Source organism: Cebidichthys violaceus, unplaced genomic scaffold, assembly GCF_023349555.1.
Source record: "Cebidichthys violaceus isolate CVI_PGR_0920_01 unplaced genomic scaffold, fCebVio1.0.p SCAF_5, whole genome shotgun sequence".
In the NCBI taxonomy this organism is placed as follows: domain Eukaryota; kingdom Metazoa; phylum Chordata; class Actinopteri; order Perciformes; family Stichaeidae; genus Cebidichthys; species Cebidichthys violaceus.
In genome coordinates, this window is record NW_027176705.1 from 5,037,886 (window position 1) to 5,059,707 (window position 21,822).

General features: G+C 39.8%; 1 protein-coding gene across 2 annotated transcripts in view; it reads right to left on the reverse strand.

Moving 5' to 3' along the window:
* Positions 1-21,822, reverse strand: part of LOC137887319 (MAM domain-containing glycosylphosphatidylinositol anchor protein 1) — a 167,810-nt gene that overhangs the window by 113,290 nt on the left and 32,698 nt on the right. For both annotated transcript variants that reach the window (XM_068730194.1, XM_068730193.1), the window contains exon 3: positions 8,034-8,173. In XM_068730194.1, coding sequence (XP_068586295.1) covers positions 8,034-8,173 — 140 coding nt within the window. The remainder of the gene's footprint in view (positions 1-8,033; positions 8,174-21,822) is intronic.

Here is a 21,822-nt window from a genome sequence, read left to right on the forward strand (position 1 = left end):
CCCCCCTTTAACCTTTCTCTACCCATCTTGATCTTGATCTTCGTCTACTCTCTCCTTCCTCTTCTTTGCGTGCCTCCGTCCAGTTAGGGGTCGGCCAGTGACCTTGTTTGTGTCTAGGTCGTGTTCCCTCTGAGTGCCTGTGCAGCCTCGTACTGCCACCCGATCAGCCTTGCTTTCAGCCTCACTATTGATCGCCTTCAACTCACCCCTCAAGGACGGAAATCCAAACCCATATTCCAGACCGCAGCCCTCATCTCCCTCCCTCCCTCCCTCCATTCCCCATTTCTTTCTTTTCTCTACCGCTCCACTTTTCTCTGCTATGGCTCTCTCCACCTTTTCGTCTCTTATAGAATTCATCACACATACACACACACACACACACACACACACACACACACACACACACACACACACACACAGACACACACACACACACACACACACACACGCACACACACGCCGGTCTCAAGGTTGCAATGACCAGCAGACCCATGAATAAATAATAAGGAGGTAGGAATCACTTTCAGAAAAACCATTTACTCTCCTATTGTGTTCTTGAAGAAGCTGTGTGTGTGTGTGTGTGTGTGTGTGTGTGTGTGTGTGTGTGTGTGTGTGTGTGTGTGTGTGTGTGTGTGTGAGAATGTGTGAGTGTGTGCTTGCCGAAGTGTGTATGCGTAACAAGAAAAGCTTTGTGAGTGAGACTACAGTGCTTTGTTAACTGAAAGCCCCGCTGCCCCTGGAGTTAACTTGAACGATGCTACAAGCATCTTCTCGATGACCTCTAACACTAAGGTTTTTTTTCTTGTTTTCTTCTTCCTTTCTTAAAGTATTCAGAGAAATAATCAATAGGCTGGACATGACAGTATAGGAGGATTACCTCACCCTCTTGCCTACTGTCTTCAAAATCTGTACTGAAATGCTTTACATTTCTTGAAATGGTCCAAGGTAATACTTATCACAAAAAAATGGGGGAAAAAGACATCTCAATTTATAACAGCGCCTTTGTTTTTTCCCCCACAAAAATATGCAAACAAAACAGACTTTTCTTAAGCCAAGCTGCTCCTTGAGGTGTTTTTGACTTGATGCATGGCTTGTTGCAGCTGGTGTGAAGTGTAGAGAGAGGAGAGAGAAAGTCTAAAAGAAATAAAGGGGCAGGGGATGGAGAAATTAGGAGAGCTGGACAGGGACAGGAATGAAGAGGAGAAGATCAGTTTGAAGGGTGAAAGAAGAGCATCTATAACAAAGACATTTGAGGAGATAAGGTGAGGGATAGAAAGAGTGAGAAAGACAAAGGGAATGAGGGAGAGAAAGAGACAATATGAGAGGAAAAGACTGCAACAAAAAAAGAGGAAGAAAGAAAGAAAGAAAGACAGACGAAGAAAGACAGACAGAGAGAGAAATGATTAGATTTCTTTCTCCTCTGTATGGATCAGGGCGAGAGCTCCCTTTTCAATCCAATCAAGCTCAGGCAAAGGTAAACAATCAGTCTTGGTAAAGGATTGGATAAATCCTCAATCAGACTCATTCTCAGTAAAGCAGCTATTTATTGGGCTGGCCTCACATGGCTAAATTGGATCCTCCTTCTGAGAGAGGTGAAGAGAGAGAAAAAGGGTGAGAAAGAGGAGTCTACATCATCTCCGTCCAAGATGGCTTTGATTAAAGTTTTGAGAGCAAAATAGTCTTTGCATTACAAAATAATAGAAACTATAAAAGTCTTTCCCAGTAATACTTCTGGACTGAAAATGCAAAAGAAAATCCACTGCATATCACAAGTCATCCATCATATCCCTATGATCTTAAAAGGACCCATCAAAATGTGGGACACAAGCAGCTCTCTCCCAAAGTTAGAAACCAGAGATAGATACAAGATTTTAAACAGATTTTAAACAGCTTATCTGATTTATAAAATATTAAGCTATGATGTCTTTAAAGACTCTGTGGTTCGCTTTGCAGTGGGTCTGTTTATCAATAAATGTAGTAAAAATGTTGTCGGCATAAATTTGTAAGTGTATTGTTTCTCTGAAGGGTGAATACAGAGAGCATTATGAGGACATTCCTGCTAAACTGGAGTACATTCATAAATAATAACAAAGCAGCCAGTAGACTTGAACATCCTGTGTGTCTGCCAGCACCTAGAGGCAAATACAAACTTCTCGGTGAGGATGGAAAAGAAGGAGACATGATTCACTTTGGTAACTGTTTGGCTGTTGTATTTCTTTTACTTTTTCCTGAGGAGAATCTACGAGTATCTGAAAAAATAAGGGAGTCTTGTTCCAAGATAAGATGAAAACTACTCTTACATCATTACTGAAAGTATAACACAAGAGCATTTTTTAAAAATGTTTGGCTACAGTTTATTTAGTTATCCCTCTAAAATACTGGTACAAGTAGAATGAACTCACAAAGTTAAATGCAAACTCTGCCAGCAAGAATTAGCTTATCACATAACATCGAACATGGCAAACCACTTGAAATGGGTTAGTATTATATGAGCTAGACGGCCATTCTGCAACTATCAGGGCAGATAAACTATATAATGCAGGAAATAAGTCTATTTACAATGCTATAACATATGTTATGTATTTCTCTGCTCGGACCATCCCACGTACAGTAGCCAAGATGACCATGACGCATCTACTTCAACCCAGAAATCTCTAGATTTGAGGCCCCCGCGAATTACCGACAGCATCGCATATTCCATTACACTAGATATGAGCAGTGTGATTATTATTGAGGATGCAGGATTTAAGAGGCTGACGCATACTTAAGAGCCAAGGTACACTGTCCCTAAAAGAGACACTGTTATGCCTGCAGTGATGGCAAAATATGGCAGAACGAGACAGGTGGTTATGGAGTAAATTAAGCAATGTGCAGCAGTAAGTTTCACAGCAAATGGATGTTTGACTCGAGTTCTGGATTTGTTTTAGAAACAAACGAGACAGGAGAGAGTCACATCGCAGAAGTCATGGATGCATATGACATTTCATGAGAAAAATAGTGGTTCTCATACATGAAAAGGCAGCAAACATGATTATATATATATATTTAATGAGGCTATAAGAGTTTGATTTGAAGAAAAAATAAATGTGTAGTGCCTGTCTCATTATTCTGACAAATCCATCCAATCAACAATCCAATTTGAATATAATAAAAATCGAATTTGGGTACCGCCCTACCGACCACAACATTGGTTTGGTTTGGCAGCATAGTGTTTTGGATTGACAGCTTTTATGTACACAACGTATTTGTCAAAGGTTGCTGCTAATTGGCTAAAACTTGAAAAATATCAAGATCCTTTGCAACAATGGAGATTAAATACACTTGCATAGATGAAAAATCGAATTCTTGAAGAAGCTATTAATGCATATAAAGCATTTGGTCAGCACCAGGAAGCACCATTTAATTCTGCCAAAACGAACAGAAACCAACTACTTAATTTTGAGTTATGAATATATGCCTTTGAGGCATGAATTGATGTAAACTCCTCTAGGTCAATGTCACGGATTATTTTCATCCATGGCCCTCTGAACATCCTGCTTTCTGTACTTTGTCTCCATTCTATATGGGTAGCAAATAGCAGTAAAATGCTTCAAAGTTTCATACTTACAATGACAGAAAATATAGTACAGAGTACATAAGAAACCACAACTTTGTGCAATGACACAACAGTCCATGTGTGTAAAGAAGGGTCTGGAAAGATGTAAGGATGGATGAAGGAGAGCTGGGGTGACAGGGATCAGGTTATCAATACAGCCAATGGAGCGCAGTGGAAACTCTGTAAGCCCAATGGGACCAACTGCAGAATGCTGCAGTGTGCTACTCCAGCAGAACACACTGGGACACAGGTCAGCACACCCACTGTTCACTTCTATTCTATTGAATCCAAGCTAAGATTAGGAATGCTTGTCTGACTTCTCTGGTTATTGTGGGTGATATTTGTTTACTCATTTCTGGCAGATTTGGACAATTTGTGTCTTTTAGATTGTACCACCTTTTGGAGGGTGACAACAGAAACGGGTGACAGAAAGGGGATAACATGTGAAAAAGGCTGGGCTATCAAACTCTCATTTTGAGAATGCAACAGCTTCTAAGATGTAAATTAAAAAATAACAATCACATCTCTATGTTTCTTTTCCTACACAACGTCAAAACATACATGTGCTGTACTTGCTTGCACTACATGCATTATAGAAATAATGCATACTGTGAAAATGGAGACAAATACACACATGCAGGCAGGCATGATTATCTTGACATTAAATCGTTCAACCCTCTTTATCACAAAGCATCACCATTTTTTCTCTTATCTCTTAATACCGTATCTTTCTTTATTCCTCCAGTGCCGCCATCATTCAATGCCCTTACACGGTTTCATCATGTTGTCATTATCTGATCTCTGTCTTGCTCTCTCTCTTCCTGCATATGTGGACAGGTGTATATATATATATATATATATATATATATATATATATATATATATATATATATATATATATATGCAACCTTCTACTTGACAGCCCTGTCCTTGTAAACACCGCCAATATGTGATGCATTCAAGAACAGAAAGTAATTTAATGTTTACATATGTGTTGACACAAGTCAGTTATTGTTTGCGTTTCATTGGCAGGTTTAAATTCCAGGCGGTTTGAACCTTACTAAGTTTCATATTTGCATTGCATTGTGGTTGTACAACATAAAACCTTGGGCTATTTAACAGTTTTGAATTCATACAAATTGTAAAATCAGTGAAGAGGAATTATCAGAAATAACATTTTTTTAGCTATTTTTTCCATCCCCATGGTGATATGTAGGTACTAACTATGTTGTTCAATAATTTGCTTTTACCCTATATTGTTGCTTAGTGTAGTCAAGGTCACCATTGGTTGAGGAAGTATTTCAGTGACACGGTTAAGAATAATATATATATAAAAAAACTGTGACAAAGTAATCTTAACACCACTTACTAGTTGTTGTTTTTTAGCTATCTACCGCATTGCATTGTCTTCATCAGCAAACAAAATTGACTCTGTCATCTGACTACATGGTGTCACATTTTGTCAGATGTCACCTGAGCCAGTTTCATTGGCGGACGAAGACCTTGAGATGTGGTTGAAAGCTCAGTAAACAACTAGTAAATGGACCTTGAGTTTGGATTAGCTTGTCAATTATATCCTGAAAAGAGTTAAGAAGGAATTTCTTTGTGCAAAATACATCCAGGTAGAAATTTTAAGAAAAGTCTTGCACAAAGTAAAGTCTCAGTGACATGCGTGTAGGATCACAAACTCTTGACTTGATTCCACACACTGTCCATCACTTACATTTCGCTTCATCATACAGAGGTCAGATATGTTGTCTCAACCTCAGTGTTCCTGTCCGACGGCATTAAGATACTGAAATGTTTTCACTGCTGCAGCTCTTTGCCTTAGTCTGTCGTTTGTTTCTTTGTCTCTGTCTGCCTTTGTTTGTTAGTGTGTCTACAAACGTATTTTCTCACACACACACACACACACACACACACACACACACACACACACACACACACACACACACACACACACACACACACACACACACACACGCCAACCCAGGCAGACACACTCACTCAAACAATGTCTCTTTGCTGGAGGCAGTGTAAGTCTTGCTTGTGCAACCACTATACAGTATACTGTGCATTTTACATTCTGACAATGCGACCAATGTGATCATTATTCAAAATACACTACCACCTCCGACCCAGAGAACAAGCAATCACTGACGCAATTTCCTACATCTTTGAACTGCTCCAGGGGAATGAACTTGTGTAGTATGTGTTTTTCAGAGAACGTTTTTATAATGATTATTATTCCGGCACCGGTGAAAGTAAAAGTTTTATTTAAAGTTGGTCTGTATTTATTTGGGGGCCCGTAACAATGGTGTGTGTGTGTGTGTGTGTGTGTGTGTGTGTGTGTGTGTGTGTGTGTGTGTGTGTGTGTGTGAGAGAGAGAGAGCCAGGGAAAGATGGATGGATCAAATGAGAGAGGAATGACAGCCACAGTTAGTATATGCTGGTTAGGTCAACAGGTATTTGATTAGATATTGCAGCTACGTACACATGATTTGTTTGCATCTGTAGTGTCACAGAAGCAAGCAGCCTCTTACATACACACACAAACACACACACACATACGTACACAGAGTCGATAGACACATAAACACAAACAGAAGAAAACAAGGCCTAGACACAGGCACTGTTTTATTCATGCTGATGTGATGCCAGTGGACATTCACCCGTGAGGAACACTGCTTTTCTCACCTCACACACTCCCACACACATACACACAAAACACACAACCCCTCCGCAGTCACCTCAGTTCATTTTACATCTAGCTCTGTAAGCTCACACATATGCACGCGCACACACTAAGACCCTGGTCCAACATGTTTTGCTGGAGTTCAACCCAGGAAACCACAAGAGTCAACTATTGGCTGAATCTACTGCTCTCTGTGTGTGTGTGTTTGTGTGTCTGTGTGTGTGTGTGTGTGTGTGCGCTTAAACGCTCTCAAAAAATATTTCTTTATGGAAGAATAAGGGTTATGCTCTTTTTTTAACCAACTAATGGGCTGCACTCCAAACGCAGCATGTGAAACCCAGTCTGAGCTGTTGTATAATAACAAATTAAAAAAAATTATACTAGGATTTATCAAATAATGTATTGTGTATTTATCTTGCTTCAAATATATATATATATATATATATATATATATATATATATATATATATATATATATATATATATATATATATATGATCCACTGGTGCAACTGTATAATAAGCTTTGCTAAAAGAAAAGAGAATTGTAACTGTAACTGTAAGTCACAAGCATATTCCCTAAATCCTGAGCTACTGCTGCGCTTATACTGAATGTATCACTAACAACAGAGATTACTCAGGTAAGTGCCAACAGATATCAATGTCCAATTGCAAACACTGAAGCAGCGCATGGTTTTAGTTGGTACCACTGTAAGGCAAATACAGGAGATTATGTGACTCAGCACAAACACAAGCACAGTGACACTATGAACATAACAAATGACTCGTGGATATATCTTATTATTTATGCTAGCAAGGGTAGGGGATGTTTTTTAATGGATGCTAGTCATAGAATGTGTCCACATAGCCTGCACTCTTTTCAGTCACCAGCATGTTTTGCCCCAACATGCAAGCCTGAAAACAGCCTCACCATGTAAACAAAGGGAAGTTTTGTCAGATTTAAAGAGGTGTTCATGCATTATAACAACAGCAGCTTGATAAGACCTCAGGCATTGCTATATTTGTGTCAGGGAAATATGAGGACAGAGACATTAGCTAGTATCTGAGACATACATTAACAATCCAGCAAGATTGAAGTATAAGAGGCCTGCAAATTTGGAATTTCTTGAAGATGGAAGCGGCCTGAGTGCTAGCATGGCTCATTGATTACACCATTGCCACGCAGAATCCTCAACTCTGATTGTCTGGAGAACAATTGTTAAAAAACATCCCCTACCCTTACTAGCATAAATGATAAGATATATCCACGAGTCATTTCTTATGTTTATAGTGCTATTTTCTGATGCACAGATGTAGCATAATGATCACCTGCATTAATATAAATATGGAGATAAGTTTCTATCTTGACGATGATGTTGATTATTTTATTTTACTCTACGTAGCATTTTATGTAAATTAGTTGTGAAACCACACTGTTTTTTTATTTACTGTACCAAAAACACGTTTCTCAGATAGCTGTATATCAGTTTGAATAAACCATTTCAATACTTTTAAAATGTGTAATTTGAAAAAGCTAGAAAAGCTTCATTCATCCATTAAGACATCAGTTGTCATATTCATCTAATCCAATTTGGTCCAAGTATCCTTAAGCAAGAGTCTCAACACCTACTTGCTCACTCAGTGAACGTCACCCTGGATAACAGGATCAGCATCAACATGCATGAGTCCATTAACAAATATTCTGGCACACACACCTTTCTCTGCAGGTTGTTTTGGAGCTTACCTGTGGTCGTGGGTGTCCTTTAACAATGCACTGAAGCACTAGTGTGTCTCCTTCTTTGATAGTGTAGATTCTCTCACTGATGTTATCATCCTTGACGTTACACGCTTCGCCTGAGTGCACGATCTGGGCGTTGGCTGGAGCTGTGAGTGAACGCATGGACACACACACACACACACATGCAGACACAGGCATGTAGCCATGGGGACATACACACATATACACACACACAAAAAGACAGAGGGAGAGAAACCACATTACATATTTAGTAACATCTCTGCAGGAAAAAAAAAAGGTCATTGTCTTGTGGGTGCATGTGTAATAGTAGTGCTAGTGTCGATGACACAGATAAATAATAATATCACATTACTCTGCATTTGAATGAAAAAAGCCTTTTGAAAAAAAATGCTGGAGTGTTACGTGTGTCAGTGTTTGATGAGAGATGAGGGCATTTATTGGAAAATTTAAACTTTGGTCTCCATTAGAAGTCTAAAAGGCTGATTCTTCACTCTGGGACACTGCTTTTGTCTTATCCAGTATGGAGTGTGTGATAACAACGTTCTTACAAGTGAAGTGCACATCACTCAGAACAAGATGGGTTTAATGAAGTTTTGGTTGATATCTGGATGGTTGTGTCAGACTGTGCAATATCAGTTTTGAAGCATGTCAGATTGTGGGGCCAGAGAAGGAAAGGGCAACATGAATTGTCAATTTTGCAATGCGAGTTTGAGGTATAAAAAAAAATGTAGCAGCAGCATAATGCTAAGTTGCCATTTTATTCGGCGTCATTTCAGGTTGTATTCAGACCTGGCTGCATAGTAAACTTGGGCCGTAGCAACAGTCACTTTGGGAAGCCTAAGTTCAGAAACTTTTCTGTGTTCAGAAAATTCACACTTGAGAACCAAACATTGGTTAGTAAATTGTATTGTTCATTTTACTCATTGGACTACGTTTTGTCATAACCAAAATCCAGGTGAGATCTTCTCAAATCATCACATTGAAATTATATCAACATATTGCCTAGAGCTCCATACTCGGGTCTTCCTTAAAACAGTGAAGAAACAACACGTCTTTAAAAAAATGAATGACAGATGTATGATGGAAGATCTCTTCAGCGGCGACAACTACAATATCAGAGTGTGCACAACGCTGACCCATGAGGAGGGTTGGCTTGCGTGCGAGAAGCCTCAGATGGCTTCACCTCCCATATGATGAAGGGAGACAGGAGCGAGGGGGGAGAGACAGAGACAGAACAAGAGAAACAGCGGGTGAAAAGGAAAAGGCCAGAGAGGAGTGTGAAACCCCAGAGAGAGGGGAGGAGGACGGGGGAAGCACAATGATGTGATTAGCATCGATTCACAGGGGGAACAAATTTTCACTGTGCTCTACAACTGTTATCATTGAAGAGACAGGAAGCGAGGGGGCGGCCCGTTCACCTTAAACATCGACTCGATCAGACATTACAAGGCACAGCGCGATCACGAGACAGAAATCAAGTTCAAAATAAAAGAAGCTCTCTGAATCTGTCGCTGCATATTCTCTGATATGGAACGAGCAGTTAATAGCTTAAGGTATTGGGACATAGCGAGTGTGCCTGTCCACTTATATCTGTACATTTTAGTGACATTGCCACTTTACTACAAAGGGATTTTTTTTGCATTTGTAAGAAACAATGAGACAAGAGAAAAAATTGTAGGTCAGATTCAGTCGTGGTAGCAAATCTCTGCTATTGTCTTTTGGCTGCATAAAACAACGTACTTACAAAACACTACTTACGTCATACTTGTAATAAAAAATGTCTGCTAAAGTCAGAGTATAATATATAAAAAATTAGCCTTAAAAAATAGGCATTTTGAAGATCTTAAGAAAATACCACTGTATATCTGCAACTTACTGTAAGTGACGACTGAAAACAGTCCGCTCAATATAAATCCTCAGGTATCATCTCTTTTGTTCTTATTTTCTGAAAGTGGATGTTTTGGGGAAGACAGAAAGCAAGAGCGTTTTTGGTATGATTCCCAAAATGCCGAATGCATGTTTGCATTCCTCTGTTTGTGTGTACTTGAGTGAGTATGTGTCAGTGTGTGTATGGGTGTACTGTAGAAATATGTGTGAATGCCTGTTTTAATATAATACTTAATGTTCCGCACTGCTGTGTTTGTGGGGTTCATCAACGGAGCAGTCCATCCATTACTCTTTCAGACTTTTCATTATTATTTCAAAGACCTCTTTAGCATACCATTTCTTTACCAAAGTATAGCATTATATACGCATACATGCAAATATGCTCATAATCGCAAAACATGCATGCTCCTGCACACATGTAGCTACACATGTACGCCTCACTACAGTTGCAGCAGCTCTCTACTTTTAAAAAGGTTGTTTGTTAAGCTCTCTGCTTCTTGCTCTGTTGCCCTTCTCTATCCTCTGTCTTAACCTCAGTGTCTCTCTGTCTCTGCAGCACATGGTGTCTGACTTAAAGGAGAAGAATAAACCAAGTGGAAAAAGTTCAAGTGCACTTGATGAAAACCCCCCGAACACATTCAGAAGTTGTGAATATGAGTTAGATTTTATATGCTACTCTCCAGGATATAGAAGATTGGAGATTTCAAATTATTTACTTTAGCCATTTAAAGAAATAATGTACTCATTTAACCAAAACTGGATGTCTGAGTTTCTTTTCAGCAAGCACTCGGCTTCAGATTCATACAGTTTGTGTTTGTATTCACAAACATGGACGGCCTAGTATAATTACAATCTTCATCTGCTGGACACTGAGCAGATCCAGTGGAGCAGTTGAGAGTTAAGTGTCTCGCTGAAGGGCATGTTGATAGCAGTTGATGTGAGAAGGGAAATCAGTCTTTTTATTTATGTTGCCTTCTCCCAGATTATCTAAGTTATCATTATTGTTGACCAATGATCTTCCAGTAACAAGCAACCTCAAGGCCAAAGTTTGGCTGGAGCAAATCTCTATAAATCAAAACATAACCAATGAAAGGATAAAAGGACTAAAAACACTATGTGGAGTTCCAGAGGTGTGCGGCACTAACTCAGAAAGACGGAGAGCTGATATAAATGGTGAATAATTGTCTCCTTACAGCTTATTGGCGTGTCGGCATTAGTTTGCCTCTCCGGAGAGGGAGGGAGGTCGAACAGAGCGGCTCCTCTGTCTGCTCTCGCCTTCGGCAGCTTGGCTGCTTCAACTGTCTGATCGAGTAGGGAAAGGGAGGCCGAGAGAGAGGACGAGACAAGAAAGGCAAAAGAGAGAGGAGGAGGAAGGAAAGGCAAGATAGAGAAGATGTGCAGAGAGAGGCGGGAAGAAGAGAGAGAGAGACAGGAGGAGGGGGAAAAAAGGGAAGAGAGAGAAAAACAGCAGACAAGGACAGAAAGAGGGAAGAAAGTAAGAGAAAGGAGAGAATAAAAAAAAAGCAGAGGCAAAAAAAAGCAAAGCTGAAGCAGAGACAAACAGTAGAGGCAAAGAGAGAGTCAGAAAGAAAGAGACTGAGAACGAGAAGTAGGGCCAGAGAGACGAAGTAATGTAACCAAGGATTTGATAAAGAAATTGAAAAAAGTGATAAATGGGAGAGGGGTACTAAAGGTTAAAGAAAGAAAATTTGAAAATAGAAGTAGATGGTAAGAGACTGACAGCTAGGCCACAGAGGTGGGATGGAAGGAGGCTGCTAAACATGTTCATGTTGCTTAATTGGTAACCATGTACTGCTAGGCACAGAAATAGAATAGGAGCAGAATGGACAAACTGTTTTCTATGGTAATTTGAGTAGTAAAAAAGTAAATGGCGATTGTTGTTAGCCTGCTCTTCGGCTCATTTTCTGTAACCAGTGTGGCATTAAAGCAATCTAACTAGCTAGTCAGCCTGCTAGCTTGCTAATGATCGTTTTGAATGTCTGAATGTTATTTTATTGCTGGTAGGCTTCTGTGGAGGGTCTATGAGGGTTTAAAATACAGAACATCCAAATACATTCATGCCATGAAGAAAATTAATATCTTAGGATTCACCATCATTCTGAAAAAATATGATGATGCTGCAAAAGCTGTGACATTTGGGTTTTAATTATTTTTATCAACAGCAAAAACAAAATAGCAAAGGAATCAACTGTCTAAATCAGGCCGAAGCCTGAAGCAGAGGAAGAAACACTGGCACAGTGTCCAGAGGTGCATCAATTCAGTTAGCGTGGAAGACGATCATCAGTCATAGAAAGCTGCTGTTTTGACAGCAATCTATCCGACTTTGATGATTCATCGATCAAAACTGTTCCAGGAAATGCTGATTGAAAGTGTTGTCCATGCATTATTGGAAACTTTCTGAGACATTCAATGCACATTAGTTGTAAGTGAAACATAACTATCGGCAAATGCCTCGTCTGATTAATTGATTCGTCACCGCCTGCCATGTTTGTTTTTGTTGAGGGGACAGGACATCTCTCACTAAAACTAATGATGAGACAAGAGAGCTGGTGTCAAACCGCAGTGACTGCTTGACTGAGTGCTGAGCAGCGTGTGTGTGGTTGTGCTTGAAAGAGTGAATAAGAGTGGGTGTGCGTGTGCTGTTGATATGCGAACGTACATACATGCATGTGTCAATGTCTGTGTGTGTTGCTATGTGCGTTATACTGTATCTCGCCGGAGGAATCCCAAAGAAGGTCATGAATCCTGTCGAACACGAAGACACGCAGAGCATGATTGATATGCGTAGTTACTTTATGGGAGCTGCTCATGCATGCCGATGAGCTCCGTCTCAATTCACTTCATTTACAAGAGACCATTTAGATGCTTTGGCCCTTCCCCTGCCATCACAAGTAGGCTACAAAAGAAAGGAAAGGAAAAGGAAAGCGGAAGGAGATAAGAATATTGGAGGGTGGGTACCCAAGGGAAAAGTCACAGACTTTATTGATTAACTGCAGTAGAGGGAAGTGTTCATCTGGCCCAAAGAAAGACTAATCACACACACACACACACACACACACACACACACACAAACACACAAAAACAGCCTTATGACCAAAAGCCAGAGTGACTGACATTGCCTCATCATTTTTATCAGGATTCTTCTCTGCAGACAGGACAGAGAGAGATCAAACGGTTGATGTCATGACCCCGTCCTTTTCATTTTGGTTTGATTGGCGCTCCAGATATCAAAACGCGTCCGGGACATTGATTTAACTTTTGACCTAACCGTTAAATGGCTGGCATAAATGAAAAGACTAACCTTCAGTAACCTCTTTGGTGCTTTCGATCAACTGTAAATTGACGTTTCCCTGCTTACACATTCATATACACACAAAGTGTGTTGTGTGTATATGAATGTGTAAATATATATTTTTTATTAAGTTTATTTTTTCTGCACATGCTTCAATGAGTATTTTTACTAAGTCACAAAAGTATTTCCCTTTGCCACTAAATAGGTACAACCTCCCTTATTAAGGCAGTGTTGTGTCTTTCATACGAACATGAATTTTATTGGTGCTGAATTCAGTGGCAGGTTTCCAAACTCAGACCTGGATGAAATAGGCAAGCAGCCATTTTTTTTCCCCGGGCCTGCGTCTAATTTGATTCTGCATGGTTTTGGAAACATCTACATCTGAATATAATTTCCATTTTACCCTTTCTCCTTCAGGCAGATTCAAAGGTTAAAACATAAACCGGAGGAAAAACTGATATTGCTGATATCCATTAACATTAACAAGTCCAGTCACTTAACAGTAAATGGAGATAGATATTCAAACACTAACATTTTGTTATGAGACTAATTACAAAGCGCCATGACTTAAGCTATAATAATATCACAGCAGATTTATGTAGAGCTTTTCAAAGTTGGGGGAGTAGTGGTTGAGATTTTAGGGCCTTTTTTAACTATGCAACGTTGGGGGAGAGAAGGGGCGACTACTGAAAACACCCAAGGTTCTGCACTTGGTTCTAGAGAATTGCAGGAGGTCAGCAGATCTGAGGCGTTGGGATGGGGCATGCTGATTGAGGAGGTCGGACAGGTAGGGCAAAAGCAACTTGTTGAGTGGCTTGCAGGTGGTGAATTGAATCTTGAATATTTATCCTGTTTTGAACAGGGAGCCAGTGAAGGTCAGGGGGTGATGTGATAACTTGAGCGGGTATAGCTCCATACATACTGGAGTTTATTAAGGGCTTTGTTTGAGGCTCTATAGAGGATACAATTGCAGTAGTCAAGCCTGGACGTTACAAATATGTTAATGAGTGTTTCTGCAGCAGTAAGTGACAGTGAGGGTTGGAGGTAGGCAATGTTACTGAGGTGGAGGAAGGCTGATTTGATGATGTGCTTGACATGGGGCAGGAATGAGAGGGTGGGGTTAAGAATGACTCCAGGGTTGCGGATTTGGGTGGAAGGAGGGACTAGGGAGCCATCAATAGCGAGTGTGTAATCCTGAGTGGGGCCGATGAATAAGATGTCTGACTTACTGCAGTTGAGTTTCAAGAAGTTTAATTATCTATTAAATCATTAATGACTAAAACTCTGTGTAAACTAGCTACCATTTGGATTAAAACAATAAGCCCTATTTAGTGTGTCCAACTCCCCTTTTACTAATCAAATGGCATGTAATCTGGGCGTTTAGTAAGGCATAAGGGGCAACAGGGTTGTATTTAGTCTCTTATTTAATCATAATGTTTTGGGCGTAACATGAATTAAAACAATCACAGTGTCATCTTCCATTACCTCTAAAAGCCAGGTGTGCCTGAACCTGGCACATTGTTATTTAAATGGATGATTCTGCAAGTTTTTGAAAGGTTAAACGGCAACTAATACGGATTGAAGCAGAATATTTTGTTAGATAAAAACATTTTTTATCTTTTATCTGACTGTCTTGTTTTTTAAAATAAGTTTTGACTTTTGGACTTTACAACATTTGTAGCAGCCAGTCAAAAAAGAGCCATCTGTTTCTTAACAGCACAGTGAGATAGTGGGTGTGGCACAGTGGAGAGGATGATAATTGCTGACACCTGAAGAGAGATGAGGACAGACACATTGCAGGGAAGAGTGGCGGGACTTCGAAGCGAGTGTTTGAGCCAAATCTAAACATCAAGCCAAACAAGCTTATAAGCAAGCTGCTGGCAAACACAAAAAGCTGGATTTGATTGTTTCTCTCTATTTGACTGGAAATGCTTGATAACTGGACAATTATATTATTGGATCCTCTTACAGAATCGGTGACACTCTCTTGGCTTCAAAACCAAGAAATACTCTTCTTTTCTCCTAATTACCCCTTAACTAAGACAATTAACACCTTTTTGATCTCTCCACTTCAGGAACACAGAACTGCCTCTGTTGGCCATTTACCCCCTCCCCATAAACCATAAAATTGTGCGCAATGTCGGAATGAGTAATATATATTATAATTATATATTTATATTATAATTCTTTGTGCTGATTAAATTGGTATTCTTTTGAAATGTGAACCAGCTAAAGTGTGTATGGGAGCTGTTTTGAGATGGAAACAATCTGGTTATTTTCTTCTTCATGAGATTATTCCTACCAATTATCTTTACAATCTTAATTCATTTTGTATTATGGGTTACAACAAGAAGTTCACCCTAAACTGCACTCCTGAGATACTAATGAAAGACTTAATTGTATGTCTGGCACCCAGTTATAAATTGTGTTAACAATAATACCTTCCTTAAATCCCGCTAATTGGAAAAGCTTGGATCACACTTGTCGGAGACGATCCTACGCAGCCACTACTGGAATGTAATTCTACAATAGTATAATACTAATAATATTAGTATAGCCTGATATTTACTTGTAACTGCAGAAATACCAAGTTTAAACAATATATTTGTTTATACATTATTATGTGTGTAAGAATACACACACACACACAGACACACACACACACACACACACACACACACACACACACACACACACACACATATAAGGGGGGCCAAGAATGATGATGATAATGATGATGTCAAGAATACACAAACCAAGCAGATGAATTTCTGAGCAGACTTTTCTCTTCTATTAGTGCTGAAAGTGGGCATCCATGCTCTACTTGAGCCTTATTGCCTAGCCCAACAAGAAAGAGAATGTGCATACTTCCAAAAATGTCAATAACTATTTCTGATGAAAAAGGTGAATTGAGAAGCTTGTAGCATGGAAAACACGTTTTGTTTTTTAGCCTGTCAAAAAGTGATACTAGAAGGAAGCAGTCTGGTCAGGACAGTGAAAAACACAGATATCACCTGATCACACACCACGCTGAGAGATATTGATTAAATGACCACTGTGGAGGAAGAGACAATAAGCCAACAGTAGCATGTGAATCAATTACACACACACACAAACACACAAGCACCAATCATCACTTTCCTGAAGGGAACTTAATGCAGAAAGAAAACAGAAACGGTGATAAAACAGATAGTTGTGGGAAAACAGCAGATTAAGAGTCTTCTTCCAATAGAATATTATTTAGTGTATCAAATAATAAATCTCCATATATACGTCAGTGGTTATTGCATGGATTCATCTACATTAATAAGTGAGCATGTCTCATACTTGTGCTGTTGTTGAAGTGAGTATATGTATATGTGTGTGTGTGTGTGTGTGTGTGTGTGTGTGTGTGTGTGTGTGTGTGTGTGTGTGTGTGTGTGTGTGTGTGTGTGTGTGCGTGTGTGTGCGTGTGTGTGTGTGTGTGTGTGTGTGTGTCGTGTTTAAATTGGACATGCTTTCCTATGTGGACCTGATCACGTATTAGACAGTGTACTAACAGTACTGACTGCATACAGCCAATGCTAAAAGCTAGTTATTTTATCCACACCAATGGAGGGCTTTTCTAGGATCATGAAATCGACATGTCAGGTTGTGTTTGACAGTGTTTGTGTGTGATACATGCTGTGATACCGAGCGGTCGTGTGTGTACCTGCGTTGGTCAGTGAGTGACTGTGTATTTTCCACCACAATCACTGTAAGTGAAGAAAGAGATTGTGCGATCAACTAAAGTATCAGTTGACAGCAATAGCTAATAAAGGGGGATCACTGGAGAGCAGAGGGTAGATTGGAAGGGCAGGGAGGTAGAGAAACAAAAGAAAACTGTAATGGAAAAGAGAGAGAGCCAGAGAGAGGAAAGAAGAGCAGCAGTTTCCTGGCAGCACTGCAGGCTCCATATCTGAGTGACACTTCTCTTTGAAATATTGTTCATTATAGATTATTGGCATGCACAGAGAACGCAATCCAAGAGGAAATGCAGGAAAGAGAAACATTCTAACGATATATGCTTTTTCTATAACTGAGCTTCTTTTATCAATAGGAGCTTTTGTCTATTTTCTCATACTTTTTTCAGCAATCCTGAGAATTACCTTGCTTGGCCTTACCCTGATCCTATTGTAAGATCCAAAAATGTTATTTTTTATTGCCCTCCTATGGTATTTTGGTCTTTGCTCTTGAGGCCCAAAAAGGTCCCAAAACAACTTAATTAATGTGATAAAATCTAGCAAAAACAGCAAATAGAAAGGCAAAAACCTGCAAATTCCCTACTTATTATACCGAACACTTCTTATTAGGGAACAATTGTGCCATAAGAGGTCACGGCCACATAAACAGGTTAGTTTGATATCTGAATAAAATGTAGCTTTGTGAAATGTAGACTGAAAGAGGTGGAAAAGAAGACAGAGAGAAAAGACAGCAAGTTACGAATGGGAGAGTAGGGGTTGCATCTGTTGTGAGGACTGGAGTGATATGAAGTGATCAGGGGTTTGTAGAGCACGGGCAAACATGACTTGCACTCCTCCATAGGAGTGTGCTTGCCGCACTTGAGCTTCCCCAGGAAGAAAGGATAAAGAGAGGAGAGAGAGGGTGAGTTCCGACAAAGAGATGAAACAGCTAAGATCTTTGAAGAGACGGATGGAGGGGAGAAAGGAGCGAGAGGGAGAAGGGAGGAAAGGACTGAAAAGAGGAGAAAATAATACGAAATGTGTGACTGGCATCGTCTTTGTGAGCGCTCCATTCACAAAGCCTGTCGTATCCAATATACAGTGTGCTGAAATTGACAGGCCAAGGAACAGGAGAGGAGAGAAGTCAGATGAAAATAAGAGAAGAAAACATAGACAGCTAACGGCTTTATTAGGTTTTATGAGCATAACATTGTGTTGATATTCAACATTTCTCCACACAAAATGTCTCAGCATTTTTGCCTCACAAAAAATCCTCTGACTTTTCCTCTAGCTCCACCATGAAGTCAAAATTTGAATTTGTACAAATCAAATTCCTGTAAAACAAATGTCATTCTCATTAACCTGAGCTATTTACTAATTAGCACATGTTAGCATGCAAACATGCTAAACAAAGATGTTGCTTAACAGCAGCATGTTAGCATTGGTATTGTGAGCCTGTTAGCATGTTAATGTTAACATTTAGCATGAATGACTGTAAAATTTGTGGGCAAATTGTTGATGGCTTATTAATAAATCAATGTACTATTTTAGCACTAGTGTAGACTGAAGGTTACTATAGATAACTGACACAAGTCAATGTTTAAGTCATAAAAAATGAGAATTCATGTAGTGACAGGGTTAAAGTTGCAAGACGATCACAAGGTAGCCACGCCCTGAAGCACACCCTGCTTTATTGCCTATTTTACTCTAAATGGGACCATAATTTACTAAATAAACATCATGCTGTATAGAAGAAGACTTAGACCATAAACTCATGTTTACAATGTTTTTTGAGGCAATAAATCAAGTGAGAGTTGGGTAATTTTCTCATAGACTTCTATATGATTAAACATATTTTTGCAACCCAGAGGAGTTACCCCTTGCTGGCTTTTAGAAAGAGTCCAAGTTTAAGGCACTTCGGCAATGGTTTCACTTTTTAGACCCGGAGGTCGCCACCTTTCCTTAAAGAAGAATGGACCAGGGAGGCCTTGGCTCAGAGAAAAAGAAACAGAACAAAAATCCATTGCTTTTCAGGTTGTAAGGGATAACGGTTTTCTATACCACGCAATATTTGCATTGCAGAACATTTGCAACATCGCACTCATGGAAGACGGCCTTACCAGAAAGAGTCAGGTTTTCAATGGCGATAAAACAGGAAACACCAGCAATATTTATGTGTTATAATATGTATTCATATTTGTGATAGAAAACTTTGCATTTTGAATAATGAATACTGCTGGAAATAGTACACTTTTAAATATATTTTTGTGATAATTGCAAGAGATAAATATATTTTAAGAAGATTTTTCCAGAGACTCACGTATTGTATTTCGCGCACTGATTAAAAGCATTTTGATGGGTAAAATATTACTGGATATCAGAGTAGTTGATGTAATTCAGCCTAAAGTAAAGGGAACAAGATCCTCAATTAACTCCAATTTGAAACTGAACAATACATCAGTGTGCAGTTGGAGTTACAACAGCACATATTGATATCTTGATTAAAGTTGTGCTCAGACAAAGTCGAACACAGACAAAATGCACACTCACTCTCACACACGCACATACTCACTCACTCTCTCTCTCACACACACACACACACACACACACACACACACACACACACACACACACATGCATTGCTCTGAGTGGAGCTTAATGCTGCCAAAATCAGCAGTAGCTTTTTGCCAGGGGTGGGTAAACAAAACATGACTTCTTGCAGATTACTTGAACTAATTAAGAACAAATTTTGGGTGTTTTGACATAAAAAAATAAAATAAAATACACAATGATGAGGGACTTTCATTCTGATAGCTTTATGATCTTAGCTGGAGAAAATCTTTATCAAATAAAATCATATTTTTTTTGTTTTATGTTGAACCAACAGTAAACCTAAATGTCTAGAAACATGTTAGACTTCTCTTACGGACACACATAAATGTCTTGCCTTCATAAACAAGCCCCCTCCTGGGGATTTTTATAAGTTATCCTCACTCAAATCTTTTAATCGTGTTCGACTGAGCTTAATGGGGCACCCTGGTGGGCAAGCTGTGAACCCCTGCTATCTAATGTTTAAGCTCATCTCTTTACTGTCACAGGTTATCTAGCCTCTCTATGCCTACTGTCCTGTTACACTCCAATGAACACTCTTCATTGTATTTAATGTCATTAAGGAAGAAATTAATTTGAGAGAGGAAAGGAAAGGAACAAAAGATGAGATGGATGCACAGCCGATTCAGTCACTCCTTAGAAGTGTAAGTTATGTTTGAGATTTGCGTTTCACACTACCCACATCATCATTCCCACCAACCTCTGGGTCTCTCAAAGCAACACAAGCATCTGTTAAGAGAGGAAAATACAATGAGAGCAATGGAAAGACAGAGAGAGAAACAGGCAAAGGACAGTAACAGCTGGCGAGGCTTTTTGCAGCAGTGTTGTTTCTTTCTGTGTTTGCACAACATATGCCACACAAACCACCTTAGGTGTAACATATGGGCATTCTAGTCAATGTAGCTTAGCAAGATAGGTGTGATTCGGAGAGACAGGGAAAAGTCTCTCTACTCTCAGGTTTCTGTAATTATACTGTGATATAGAGGAGAGGAGAGATGACAGAAAGTCACAAGATAGAGAATAAAAGAATTAAGTGACAGAGAGGAATGAGAGAAGAGGAGAAAAGCCCTGTTTTAGGAGGAGAAGACAAGGCAGTGTGATGTGGAGGTCATGTGCCCCCACATCATCCGTCTGTCTGACTGTCAATCTGACCTTATTCTATACAAGCATAATGCTCCAACTCACTTTGATGGCACGCACACACACTCATGCCTCACATGCCCATTCACACGCAAACACATCTACAGCACCAGATAACAAGAGACACACTCAACTCTACACACAGTGGAAGTGCATAATAAAGAATCCTGTCTCTGTGTGTGTGTGTGTGTGTGTGTGTGTGTGTGTGTGTGTGTGTGTGTGTGTGTGTGTGTGTGTGTGTGTGTGTGCGAGCATCTCCAAGGAAACTGCAGCTGAGCAGCCGACAATGCATAACGGTCAGTCCAGGTGAAGTGGTAGAGGAAGTAGGTACTAAGAAAGGATGTCGATAAAGAGCAGAGCGAGAAGAAACGCTTGAATAAAAAGGTCAGAGTAAGTGCTGCAGGTAAGGTACGGAGGCAGGTGTGTGTGTGTGTGTGTGTGTGTGTGTGTGTGTGTGTGTGTGTGTGTGTGTGTATGTATGTGTGTGTGTGTGTGTGTGTGTGTGTGTGTGTGTGTGTGTGTGTGTGTGTGTGTGTGTGCGTGTGTGTGTGTGTGTGTGTGTGTGTGTGTGTGTGTGTGTGTGTGTGTGTGTATGTATGTGTGTGTGTGTGCATGTCTGCGTGTGTTAGGAGGAGAGGAGTGTGAGGAATCCTCACAAGTAGAGTGGAGACAAGATGTGGAAAGGCAAGATATTATGTATTCTATCTGTTTTAACGGTCATGCCAATAAAGTGACGGAAATTGGAAAATTGAATGTAACAGAGAAAAGGAGACACACAGACAAAGAGTCACAGAGACAGAAATGCTGAGGCAGACAGAGGTAGAGACGTATTCACAGGCAGAGGAAGAAAGGCAAAAGTGAGAATTTCCGACAGTAACGAGCGCAATGTGAAAATCATGCAGAGAGGGAGACTAAGAAAAGGTGAACAGGATACAGTATTAAGAGCTGAGACTAAATGGTGACACCACAGAGAGTGAGAGATACAGAGAAAAAGCATGAAAGGCAGAAATTACTTCGCAACTTCAACGTCAAAACTGCCAGACTTCAGATACTGACAGAACTACTGGATCCATGATTTGACTGATTGATTAATAATGTATTAACGTGTCACACTTCCTTTCAC